At 66.5% G+C, this 12,307-nt stretch overlaps 4 protein-coding genes across 4 annotated transcripts; 3 read left to right on the top strand and 1 right to left on the bottom strand.

Moving 5' to 3' along the window:
• Positions 1-2,851: 2,851 nt before the first annotated feature.
• On the bottom strand, positions 2,852-5,153 carry CRT-2 (calreticulin). The gene is made up of 7 exons (XM_005762271.1): positions 5,135-5,153; positions 4,927-5,036; positions 4,643-4,756; positions 4,230-4,524; positions 3,814-4,019; positions 3,226-3,667; positions 2,852-3,110 (listed from the first exon to the last, which is right to left on the bottom strand). Exons 2-7 carry the CDS (start codon positions 5,013-5,015, stop codon positions 3,066-3,068), a joined length of 1,191 nt encoding a protein of 396 aa, XP_005762328.1. The 5' UTR covers positions 5,016-5,036; positions 5,135-5,153; the 3' UTR covers positions 2,852-3,065.
• EMIHUDRAFT_248608 (hypothetical protein) lies at positions 5,100-7,331 on the top strand (the record flags this gene model as incomplete). Its single annotated transcript, XM_005762270.1, has 4 exons — positions 5,100-5,236; positions 6,769-6,909; positions 6,998-7,203; positions 7,300-7,331. The coding sequence occupies 4 exons, from the start codon at positions 5,100-5,102 to the stop codon at positions 7,329-7,331; spliced, it is 516 nt and encodes a 171-aa protein (XP_005762327.1).
• An 899-nt stretch (positions 7,332-8,230) lies between these two features.
• On the top strand, positions 8,231-9,184 carry EMIHUDRAFT_77036 (hypothetical protein; the record flags this gene model as incomplete). The annotated part of the gene is made up of 2 exons (XM_005762269.1): positions 8,231-8,899; positions 8,933-9,184. Coding segments are annotated over 2 exons (921 nt in total), but the record flags the coding sequence as incomplete, so codon positions are not given.
• A 1,791-nt stretch (positions 9,185-10,975) lies between these two features.
• EMIHUDRAFT_248605 (hypothetical protein) lies at positions 10,976-11,818 on the top strand (the record flags this gene model as incomplete). Its single annotated transcript, XM_005762268.1, has 2 exons — positions 10,976-11,587; positions 11,723-11,818. The coding sequence occupies 2 exons, from the start codon at positions 10,976-10,978 to the stop codon at positions 11,816-11,818; spliced, it is 708 nt and encodes a 235-aa protein (XP_005762325.1).
• Between the last annotated feature and the right edge of the window lie 489 nt (positions 11,819-12,307).

Here is a 12,307-nt window from a genome sequence, read left to right as displayed (position 1 = left end):
TGCCGCTGCGGCGTCGGCGCCACTGCCGCCGTCGCCGCCGCCGCCGCTACCGCCGCTATCTCCATCGTCACTGTGACCGACATCGTGGCCACCGCCAGGCCACCACCGACGCCCCATCACCGCGTACCGCCACCACCGTCACCGCCGCCGCCGCTGCCCCGCGCCACCATCGCCCCCGCCGCCGTCGCCCCTGCTGCCGTCACCACCGCCGCCATTGCTGTTGACGCCATCGCGCCACTGTCACTGTCACCGCGAGCGTCGTCTCAGCCAGCTCACAACCGCCACACCACACGGTTACCGCCGCCGCACCTTCACCGCCACCGCCGCCGCCTCCGCCGCCGTCGCCTCCGCCGCCGTCGCCTCTGCCGCCGTCGCCTCCACCTCCGCCGCCGCCGCCACCCCGCCGTTGCCGCTGCGGCGTCGGCGCCACTGCCGCCGTCGCCGCCGCCGCCGCTACCGCCGCTATCTCCATCGTCACTGTGACCGACATCGTGGCCACCGCCAGGCCACCACCGACGCCCCATCACCGCGTACCGCCACCACCGTCACCGCCGCCGCCGCCGCCCCCCGCCACCATTGCCCCCGCCGCCGTCGCCCCTGCTGCCGTCACCACCGCCGCCATCGCTGTTGACGCCGTCGCGCCACTGTCACTGTCACCGCGAGCGTCGTCTCAGCCAGCTCACAACCGCCACGCCACCGTCACCGTCGCCACACCTTCACCACAACACCACCGCCGTCGCCTCCGCCGCCGTCGCCTCCGCCGCCGTCGCCTCTGCCGCCGTCGCCTCCACCGCCGCCGCCGCCGCCACCCCGCCGTTGCCGCTGCGGCGTCGGCGCCACTGCCGCCGTCGCCGCCGCCGCCGCTACCGCCGCTATCTCCATCGTCACTGTGACCGACATCGTGGCCACCGCCAGGCCACCACCGACGCCCCATCACCGCGTACCGCCACCACCGTCACCGCCGCCGCCGCCGCCCCCCGCCACCATTGCCCCCGCCGCCGTCGCCCCTGCTGCCGTCACCACCGCCGCCATCGCTATTGACGCCGTCGCGCCACTGTCACTGTCACCGCGAGCATCGTCTCAGCCAGCTCACAACCGCCACGCCACCGTCACCGCCGCCACACCTTCACCACAATACCACCGCCGTCGCCTCCGCCGCCGTCGCCTCTGCCGCCTTCGCCGCCGCCGCCGTCGCCTCCGCCGCCGTCGCCTCCACCTCCGCCGCCGGCGCCACTGCCGCCGTCGCCGCCGCCGCCGCTACCGCCGCCATCTCCATCGTCACTGTCATCGGCACCGTTGTCGCCGCCAGGCCACCACCAAGCACCGTCACCGCAACACCACCTCCACCTCCGCCGCCCCCCCTTGCCGTCGCCCCAGCCGCCGTCGCCCCCACCGCCGTCGCCCCCACCGCCGTCGCCCACGCCGATGTCGCCGTCGCCACCATCTCAACCGCTACCGTCGTCGCCACCACCAACACACACCGTCCCCACAACCGCCAGCCCACCGTCGTCGCCTAAGACCGCCTCCGCCGCCGTCGCCATTACCGCCTTCATCACCGCTGCCGTCGCCTCCCGCCTCCTCTCCACTCTCGCCCGCCAACATCTCCGCCTCTCGACACCTTCGCCTCTGTCGCCGGCGCCGCCGGCGCCTCCTGCGCCATCTACCAGAGCAATGAGAAGCGCTGTGCCAAAACCATCCGCTACCCTAGGGCTCGCCGTTAGTATAAAGTTGACGCGGGCCGGGTAATAAGATAGGCAGCCTTACAATGGCGACCCCGAGCGCCTCGTCTGCCCCATGGGCATGGTGATTGTGTGCCGTATGACGCTTGCTCGCGCCGGAGCTCTTCCTTGCCGGCCGGACGAGCTCTCGCTGCGGTCCGAATGCGCTTTTTCGGCGGGGGTTACAGCATCGGCGGGGGTTGCAGCTCTTAGGCAAACGCAAGAACGGCATGCCTTTCGTGTGAGAAAGGGGCAGCCATTGTTCAAACATATTGTTGAAACGCTCCCATACTTCTACATTACCGGCGGTCACGGACACAGTCACCTTGCCTCGGACAGCGCGGCTCCTTGCTATCGGGACGAGCAGAGGGCACACAGCACATGCTACATGTACATGCACATGTGCATGCACATGTTGTGATGATGCGGCGCCGATGGGGGCAGATACCAGGACGAGGACGACCGGTGCGCGGCATGTGTGCAAGTCATGCGAACGCCACGTTGCCCAGCCCCACGAGGGGCGCTCTTTCAGGAGACAGGCCCCAGCGTAGCCTGGCGCGGGTGCAGCCAGGGTCCTACTCTTGTGCACAAGTATTACTATGGCATATGCTAGTAGATATTCAGCAAATAAGACAGCAATTGCAGCAAATTTGACAAATCTTATGGTTTTCGAGTGACAGTATGGATTCCGGGTGACACAGGTTGTTCGTGCGTCGCCCATCTCTCCTGGAGATGACTGCTCTATTTATTTAGAGAAACGCAGCTTGGGCCTTGGGATGTCCGTTTTATTGCTTCTCGCTCGTGCGTCCTTGGAACTCGTGCTGACCTCCTTTCACCTCCTGCTCTCCTATGCCACCTGGCTGTGTGTGTTTGGGTTTCTATGTTTGCGATTTGGATTTTGGATTTTCTACGACTCTTTGTTTATTTATTTATTTAGTAAGAGAAACGCGCCTGTGGTCACACAGGAGAAAAAATTACGCCCTGCCCGGGAGCGGGGAGGCTGGTGGACGCGACGGCCGCGGGCCGGCGGGCCGGTCGGTCGCTCGTCGGTCGGTCGCGGGTCGTGTGGCTCGTGCCGGGTGTCGTGCTCGTGGCACGTGGGGTGAGGGTGGGAGTCGTTTGCGACATCAATAATGGTGGCATCACGCGCTCGTCGCACGATATCATCTTACTCAAACAACGACGGCACCCCATCACGACAGTACTCCTCGCTCGCCCTCCCAAAAGCCCCCCGCGCCGGTGCGCTGCTGCTGCGCTCTGCGTTGCCAGCGGGCCGGCCGCACGGAGGGGGGCGCCTGGCGAGCGCGAGAGTCGATCCTCCCCTCAGTCGTAGAGTGGCATCGCGCCCTACAGCTCGTCCTTCTCCTCCTCCTCCTCGGGCGGCTCCTCGTCCTGGCGCGAGAGGAGCGGGCGTGAGCCAGAAGCCGTGAGGGGGGCAGGGCAACGGGCGGGCGGGCGAGGCAGTGCTACGGGCGGCGAGCGGGGGGGGCGCCAGCCGCGCGAGCACCTCGTCAAAATCCTCGCCGTCCTCCTCGCCCCCCTCCGGCTCGTCCGGCTTGTTCTCCTTGTCCCACTTCTCCTTGACCTCCTTCTCCCCCTCCTGCGTCGGCTTCCACAGCTTCTCGCCCTGCGCCTTTGCGTACTCGATGTCGTCCGTCACCAGAATGTTGTCGAAGATAGTGCCGTTGTTGACGATCCAGAGCTCGAAGCCGAGCATCGCGCCCTCGTACGCCGCCAGCTGCACGCCCTCCTCGTAGTCCTTGTTTTTGATCTGCTTTGGCTTCCACTCGCCCTTATACGCCGGGTTGTCGATCCGCTTGGGCGACCACTCGCCCTTGTAGTCGGGGTTGTCCACCATGGGCGCCTCCCACTCGCCATCGTCCTCGTCGTCCCAGTCGTCGGGCTTGGTCGCGTCCGGGTCCGGGATCTGGGCCGGGATGTCATCGTACCTGCGGCGCGGCGACGGGCGGGGCGGCGTGAGGGGCGAGGGGGGAGGGTGCGTGGAGGAGGGGTGGTGAGGGCGGTGAGGGCGGTGAGGGCGGTGAGCGGTGACGTGCAGGGGGGATGCGGAGAAGGGGGTAGGGGTGTGCCGCACCCCTCCGGCTTCTTGTCCTCGGGGTCGTCCATCATTGTCTCGTCGACCCAGTCGGACGGCTTCTTGTCGTCCGGATCGTCGATCTCCGGCTTGGGGAAGCCCCAGTCCTCGACGATCTTGCCCTTGGCCTTGGACTCGAGGTCGAAGAAGACCTCGTACGTCCCGTCCGGCTTGATGTGCGCCGTGTAGAGGTGGGTGAACTCGTTCTGTGCGGCGGCGGCGGCGGGTGGCGGTGGCGGGTGAGGGCAGGCTCGAGGGGGTAGGGTCCCCAGGGGTAGGGTCCGGAGGCGGCGGCGGAGGCGGGGCGAGGGAGAAGAGCGGGGGGGAGGCGGCAGCGCAGGGACAGGTGGCAGCCGCCGGGGCCTGGGAGGGCGCAGGCGGGAGAGGGGCGGGGGGGGGGGGGGGGGGGGTCACGCCTTGTCCGAGTACTCGAGCGAGATCTTGTCCGTCTTGAGCAGGTTCTCGCCCTTGTGGTTGAAGATGAGGTGGACGTGCGACACGTCGTAGCCGCAGAGGTCGGGGCCGAACATGATCTGGTACTCGTCGTCGCCGTTGAAGCTTTCCGCCTTGGTCCCCGCGGGCAGCAGCTTGATGTAGCCGCCGCCGCAGAAGGCATACTGGTGGTTCTCAATCTTGGCCGAAAACTGAATCACGAGGTCCTTGCCCTTGGACGAGGCGGGCTTGTCGAGGGGCGCGGTGATGGAGTAGAAGCTGCGGAGGGGGCGGGAGGCGGCTCGCGGACGGCGCGCAGGCGGGGGCGAGCGTGGCGAGGGAGACCGCCACGAGACGAGGAGGGCGGGGAGGCGGAGGCGGAGGGAGGCGCGCGCACCGCATGTCCTCGGTGATGGTGAGGCCCTTATTCGCCTCCTCGTCGACGAACCACTTGCCCGGCGTGACGTCCCACTTGCCCATCTCCTTGCCCGGCATCGTGCCCACCGTCCACCTGCCGCGGTGAGCCGGTGTGATGCGATGCGATGCGATGCGGCTGGGCGGCGACAAGGCGAGTGCGAAAGGCAAGCAGTGGAGGCGGCCAGTGGGAGCGGGCGGGGAGGCGGTGGGAGGGAGGCGAGAGCGGCGGGGGGTAATAATCGCGAGGTGAGCAGGCGCGCGCACTTGTCCATGCCCTTGGTAAAGTCGTCCTCGAAGTACACGGTGGACGACGCGCCAGAGAGGCCGATCAGGGAAGCGACAGCGGCGGCCATGTTTGCGGAGGAGTGGAAGGGCTGCGGAGCGGTGAGGGGAGAGCGCGTGACGGTGCGATGGCGGGCGCGGGTGGGTGGCGGAGTATGCGGTGGCGCGATGTGACGCGGGCGCCACGCACGTCTCTCGTCTGGATCGTGTGCGCTGTCAGCAATGACGTGTTTGCTGGCCTGTTCACAGCAATCCACGATTTGCCAGCACAGGGCGCGCCTGATCAGCCGCGGTCTCGTCGGCCATGCCTGCCTTGGGCTGTCCGACTTTTTCCTCTCGCACCCCGCCTTTTTTCTTTTCCTTTTTCTCTACCAGCACCTCTTTTTTCCTTTCTGTTTTCCCGGGAAAACTCCGTTAAAATCGTCATTTTGGGGCTCCTGGAAAATACCCGGGTAGTTTGCCGATTTCCTCAATTTTGCCTCAGATTTTGCCCCAGACCAGCTCTCAGACTCAGGGAAACTCCGAATGGAGCACCAAACACCCTCTGTTTTCCCTGGAAATTTCCGGAAACGCAAAGTGCTCGGGACCCTCTGTTTTCCTTTTTGAGAGCGCCTGTTTTTTGTTGCCTTTTTGTTTGCCCGGAAAACCTCGGACAGGCCAATGCCTGCCAAGCTGCTCTCGACGGCGCGCTGAGGTCTCGGGCTGCGCGCGGTCCGTACAGAGGTCTCAGACGGATAGCGCACCACACCCCTCTTCTTAAAATCCCTGTGTGGTGGCGGCGTGCCGTCCTCCCATCCCCCCCTTGGGTTGTCTGTTTCTTTCCGTTTCTGAAGACGCCGGCGTACACCAGCTCGGCCATCAGCTCCGTAAAAGAAGAAGTGCAGGTTGCGCGCGTGGTACACGCTGCCGTCCGCAGAGCGGCGAAGAATTTCGCGGCCTTACCATGGGCCTTACAGACGAGAGAGAAGGCTCTCTCTCTCTCTCTCTCCTCTCTCTCTCTCTCTCTCTCTCTCTCTCTCTCTCTCTCTCTCTCAGTGAGACGAGACAGCCTCTGGGGGGAGGCGGGGGCTCTAGAGGGTATCCATGCGGGGGGGGTCCCATGGCCCGCCGCAGGCGCCGATTTTTTCGGGACTTTTTCCTTTTTTGCGATTTTTTACTTGTTTTCATGGGAATTCGCCGTACTTGCGGCCATGCTATCACGCCTTGCGACAGCCTGTCGGCCGCTGCTGAACGTGCCCTGCTGCACAATTGACCACCTGCATAGCTCGTGGCCTTAGTCTTCGGCATTCAGTGACGACCTGATCGTACGGCCAGTAGGAAGGTGTCCTTCCAGCGCGTGCACGCTTCTGACACAATGCCCGTCACAAACCACAAGCAGTCACGATCAACGTGATAGAGAAACTCGAAGAAACCTTTCCGCGCAGGTGTAAAGTCACCGACGCCGCGGCTAGCCTCCCCCCCCCCTCGCCCACGGCGGCGGCGCCCCCCCGCCCCCGCCAGGAGCTCTGCCTCTACCTCTCCCGCCGCCGCCTCGTTGCCGTCCCTCGGCGTCGCGGTGCTTCCTGCCCTTGCAGTGCTCGGTCAGCTGGGCCACGCTGGTGAAGGCGATGTCGCAAACCTCGCAGAAGCGGCCCTCCTCCCGCGCCGCCGCCGCCCGCGCCGCCTGCACGTGCTTCTTCCCCTGCAGGTGCTCGCGCAGCAGCGCCTGTCGACGAGAGCGGGCGGCGGAGGGTGAGAGCCGTGGCAGGGCCGGGCAGGGCCAGGGAGGGGAGGAGGGGAGAGGGCCTGCGAGGTGACGCTCACGCCGCACATCTCGCAGCGCAGGCCGACGACGCCGGGAGCCTCCACCGGCACCTCGTCGTCAGCGCCCTTGACTCCGGAGCGGCCGCGCTTGCGGTGCGGAGCCGCCGGCTGCGTCGGCGAAGGCAGCCGGCCGTCGCCATCCGAGTCGCCGCCAGAGGCGCCGTCCGAGCCGAGCTCGGCCAGCTCGGACTCGAGCTTCGCGATCCTCTCGTCGAGCTCACAGATCGTCCGCCGTCGAATGTTGGCCGAGGGCGCCGCCGCCGGACTGGCGGCTGGACTGGCGGCAGTTTGCACCGGTGCTGGTGGCGAGGCCAGGCGCGGACGCGTCGCTCGGCTGCGGCGACGGCCCGGCAGGATCGTCGAGTGACTCTCCCACCACGGACGGGGGCTTGGGCCGCTCGATGTTGAAGCCATCCGCGGCGGCGGCGGCGGGAGCGTGGCAGCGTGTGAGACAAGGTTTATTTTTCACACTACGTCTCCAAGTCTTCGTCCCGCGTCGGACAACAACGTCTGTCCCACACACGCACAGACGCGCACATACATCATGCTCAGGCACCCCCCACAGTGACACAGTAGTGGTTTGAGTCAAACCACACAAGTACTAGCAGAGAGTGCACACACACACCTGAACACACAAATCTCTCTCTCACACCTGAAGAAGAGATCTGATCTCTCTCACACCTGCCTTGGCGAGTGAGGCCTGAGGGTCGTAAGAATCAAAGCCTCTTGCCTCTTGGTGTCATTGGTGCCAAACGTGCTCAAGCGCGCCGAAGAGAGACGGTCTACACTCGAGGGAGTTAGCGAAAGTCGCACGGGCAGAGGGGAGACCGAGGGCTCCGCGCTCCGCACCGGCAGTCCGCACCGCCTCGCGAAAGTGCAGTGTGACACCCAAAAGGTGTTGGACAACGGTGACACGAGGGCTGGGGGTGTGAAGGGCATAACCATGGTTGCGTGCAGACAATGGAGATAGAGCAGCCCCGGAGCGGAGGCCCGCCCGGGGTATTCAGTGTGTCGCGGGCGCCTAATCGGGATTAATTCCGTCGGGCGCCTACGAATTTACGTTTGCCGTCGGTGTTTCGCAAGCGCGCCTGGCGGCGGCTTGTGCTATGCCTGCTTTGGAGCCCGACGGGAACGCGGGAGCTATGGTCTGGGACATGGGCTGGCCTTCGTGGGGCCAAGGCTTTGCCTCGTGGCCCGCAGTCGGTGCCCTTTGCCTCGTGTTGATGCAAGGCTTTCCGGGGCTAGTTGGCAACAACCTCACCATGGAGTCGATCAACTCCAGCTTGGACTTGGGTGCGCCGAGCGCCGGCGCGTAGGTCGCGACCGACGCGCAGCGCGGGCACGTCGCGTTGAACGTATCCAGGTCAGAAGAAAGCTGACGCATGGCAAAACTGCAAAACCGTCCGCGCCCGCCCCCGGTGTGTAACAACATCCGTCAAACCGCTGTCCAGCTTGGAGGTGCGCCGACGTACGCTGGCCGGACATGCCGCCGGCCGAGGGCGAGACGCGCGTGCAGGTGTCGATTCGCCTGCGGCCGCGAGTCGCTGCGTTGGACGAGGAGGAGGGTGGGGGTGACGGGGAGCGCATTGTGGTGGAGGGCAGCCGGTGTGTGTTCCGGCAGCACGCCTTCCAGTTTGCCAACGTCTTTGGCGCCGCCGCCACCAACGAGCAGGTGTACGCCGCCCACAGGGTGGCGGTCGCCGACGTGCTGCGCGGCTTCGACTGCACCCTGCTCGCGTATGGGGCGACGGGCTCGGGCAAGACGCACACGATGATGGGCGCGGCCGATGGGAGCGAGCCCGGCGCGGTGCCGCTCGCCGCCGACACCCTCTTTGACGAGATCCTCGCGCGGCACGACGACTCCACCTCTTTCTCGATCAGCCTCGCCGTGCTCGAGATCCTCGAGGAGCGATGCTTTGACCTGCTCCACGACCGGGCCACGGTGGTGCTGCGTTCCGGGGCGCCCGCCGGCAGCAAGGGGGGCGCCCTCCACTTTCATGGCTTGGAGGAGGTGCAGGTGCGCAGCAAGGAGCAGCTGGTCGCGGAGATAGAGCGTGGCAAGCGGGCGCGCACCCAGGGCGAAACCTACCGGCACGGGTGCTCCAGCCGCGCCCACACCGTCGTGCGGCTGCGCGTCGAGGCCGCACGCCTCGTGGAGGTGCAAGGGGAGGGCGACTCGCGCGAGAGCCTGTCGGACCTCTCCTCGGGAGTGCTGACTCTCGTCGACCTCGCCGGCTCCGAGGCGGCGACGCTCAACCGGGAGCGCCAGCGCGTGAGCGAGGGAATCGCCATCAACAAGTCGCTGCACTGGCTCAAGGCGGTGGTGCACGCCCTCGCCGCCCACAAGCCGGTGCTGCACTTTCGCAACTCTGCAATCACGCGGCTGCTGCAGCCGTCCCTAGCCGGGCAGGCGGTCGTGGCGGTGCTCGTGACGGTGCCTTTGCAGCCCGGCGACGCCGCGGGGCGCGACGCCCTCGACGCCCTGATGTTTGGCGAGGAGGCGGGCAAGCTGCGCCTGGCGCCGTCCAAGAATAACCACGTGGCGCCGTCGGGCCAGGTGGGCAAGCTGCAGGCGCTGCTGGTGCAGATGGCGGACGACAAGGCCGCGCTGGCCTCGGACGCCGAGTCCCTGCGCGAGCAGGTGCAGTCGTACCAGGCGTTGGTCGACGACCTCCGCGGCGGGCTGGTCACAGCGGCCTCCCTCCAGGCGGCGGGCGAGCGCCGGGCGGCCGAGCTCGCGACGGCGCTGCGGCGCTCCGCCGTCCTCGAATCGCAGCTCGGCGAGGCACAGGCGGCGCGGGAGGCGGTCGAGGCGGCGTTGCATGCGGTCGAGAGCGAGGCGGGGGCCGTCGCGGCGCGGAACGCGCAGCTCGAGGGCGCCGTCGCCGACGCGATTGACGGCCGGCGCGCGCTCGAGGCCCGGCTTGGCGACGTGCGGGAGGCGCTGGCCGAAGCGCGGGCGCAGGCTGCCGATCGGGAGGCGGCGCTGGCCGGGGAGCGCGAGGCGCAGGCGGCGCTGCGCGCGCAGGTGGAGGCGCTGGAGGCGAGGAGCGCAAAGGTGGAGGCGGCGGCGGAGGCGACGCAGTGGCACGCGGACGAGGTGCGCGAGACGGGGACGGCGGCTGCCCGGACCCTCAGAGTGCTGACCTCGGACTCCCCTCCCCTGCCTCAGCTGGCGCGGAGAAACGCGGCCGCGCAGCGCGCGCTCGAGACGGTGCGGGAGGAGTCGGAGGGGCTCAAGCGCGAGAAGGAGTCGCTAGCGAGCGTCGCGCGGGCCAAGGGAGAGCTGCTCATCCTCAAGTCGAAGCTGTACCGATCGCGCTCCCTCGTGACGCGGCCATGGAGCGCGGGCCCTGCGGGGGGGGGCGGATGTACTGTAGGGCCGGACCCGCGGGTGGAGCATGGAGTGGGAACGCCGGAGTGAGGGCTTGATGCGTTTTGGCCTGTCCGAGGGTTTCCTCTCGCACCCTACCTGGTTTCCTTTCCGTGTTTCCTGCTCGTTTCCCTACAACACCCTCTAGTTTCCTCGGGAAACCCCGGGGAAACTCCGTGGAATTCGTCATTTTGGGGGGGCTCTGAGCCGTGGCGTCTGAGGCTGTTTTGGGGCCAAAATCGGCAAAATACCGGGTATTTTGCGGGTATACCTGGAAAACCCCGGTATACCTGGAAAATACCTGGGTATCGTGCCGATTTCCTCAATTTTGCCCCAGATTTTGCCCCAGACCAGCTCTCAGACTCAGGGTACAGGGAAACTCGCGAGTTTCCCGAGGGAAACTCGAGAGAAACAGAATGGAGCACCAAACACCCTCTGGTTTCCCTGGAAACTTCCGGAAACGCAAAGTGCTGGGGACCCTCTGGTTTCCCTCTGGGTTGCCGGAAACCCTCGGACAGGCCAAGATGCGTTACAAGGGTTAGGTTAGGTAGAAAGAAAGGTGAAGTCTGAAGACAAGGGCACTAAAAGAATTCACAGCTCCTCTGCACCATCTCGACACCGCAAAGGCAACTGCCTTTTGCACATGGCACACGGCGGGTTAGGTTAGGTAGGAAGGTGAAGAAAGTGAGGCTCGGAAGGCGGCGGCAAAAAAAAAGAAAGAAAGGATCCCCGGACGTCAGCACTCGACAGCACGGCACCACTCCGCGTTTGTCATCGACGTGTGCTTCGCCTTCGCTTCGCCTTCGCATCGCCTTCGCATCGCCTTCGCACCGGACTTCGCACCGGACAGCCACGATGACAAAACGTTCGCGCTCTGAGCCGACTGGCGAGGATCTCCTCGCCACACGGCGGAAGCTCCCAATCTGGTCGGCGCGGCGCGCTCTGCTCCGTGAGGTGGCCGCCGCAGAGACGCTCATCCTCACTGGCGAGACGGGCTCGGGCAAGAGCACGCAGGTTCCGCAGTTCCTGCACGCCGCCGGCTACACCGAGGCCGGCGCAGTGGGCATAACGCAGCCGCGCCGCGTCGCCGCCGTCTCTCTCGCGCGCCGCGTCGCCGCCGAGCAGGCCTGTCCCGTCGGCTCGCTCGTCGGCTACGCCGTCCGCTTCGACGAGAGTTTTGACCGGAGGCCTCCGAAGCGCGGCGGCACAGCCATCAAATTTGTGACCGACGGGATGCTCCTGCGCGAGGCCGCCTCCGACCCGCTGCTCTCCGCCTACTCTGCGCTCATCGTTGACGAGGCGCACGAGCGCTCCCTCGCCTCTGACGTGGTCCTGGCGCTGCTCAAGTCGGCCCAGGCGCGGCGCCGATCGGCCAACGGAGGCGGCGCAGGCCCGCTGAAACTGGTCGTCATGTCGGCGACGCTCGAGGTCGACACCTTTTGCGCCTTCTTTGACGGCGCGCCCGCGGTGCAGGTCCTGGGGCGATCTCACCCGGTCGAGGTGAGCAGCCCCCCGAATGCCGAGCTGAAAGAAAGAGCGTGCCCGGCCGCGATCTGCGATGCCGCTGTGACTTGAGCGTTGCCGCGCCCGTCTGCCTGCCAGGTGCTCCACGCCGCGGAGCCGTGCGAGGACTACCTCGAGGCGGTGGTGACGACGGTGCTGCAGATCCACCAGCTCGAGCCGGCCGGAGACTATTAATTCACTATTAATTAGCTATTGATTAGGTGCTGCAGATCCACCAGCTCGAGCCGACCGGAGACGTCCTCGTCTTTCTCACTGGCGAGGACGACATCTCCGCCGCCGCCGCCGCCATCGAGGCGCGCGCGCGGCTGCTGCCGGCCACGTCGCCGACGCTGCTCCCGTTGCCGCTCTACGCCGCCCTCTCGCCAGCGGCGCAGATGGAAGCGCTCGCTCCGGCTCCTCCGAACACTCGCAAGGCGCTTGCCAGGGCTCGCTTGCTTCACACGCCGGTCTGCACTCCTCCTCACGCAGCCTCCCGCGACAGGCGGTTCTCGCGACAAACATCGCCGAGACGTCCCTCACCATCGAGGGGGTCGTGTACGTCGTCGACAGCGGCCTCGCAAAGTCAAAGGCAACCGCCACCTCCCCCGCTTCTCCGGCGCTGCACCCGTACCGGACGCGTCCGAAGCCGTCCCCCGATAGGCGTACCATGCCGCCCGACGGGTC

The sequence above is a fragment of the Emiliania huxleyi genome (assembly GCF_000372725.1).
Source record: "Emiliania huxleyi CCMP1516 unplaced genomic scaffold EMIHUscaffold_686, whole genome shotgun sequence".
NCBI lineage: Eukaryota > Haptophyta > Isochrysidales > Noelaerhabdaceae > Emiliania > Emiliania huxleyi.
This window is presented reverse-complemented; position numbering and strand designations above follow the sequence as displayed.

Excerpts from the sequence above, each read along its gene's own strand:
- CRT-2 (XM_005762271.1), bottom strand. The coding sequence starts at position 5,015 with ATGGCCGCCGCTGTCGCTTCCCTGATCGGCCTCTCTGGCGCGTCGTCC. Across the intron at positions 4,020-4,229 it reads CGCTCGAGTACTCGGACAAG|AACGAGTTCACCCACCTCTA; the intron begins GCGTGACCCCCC and ends GCCGCCGCACAG. Across the intron at positions 3,668-3,813 it reads GAGGACAAGAAGCCGGAGGG|GTACGATGACATCCCGGCCC; the intron begins GTGCGGCACACC and ends GCCGCGCCGCAG.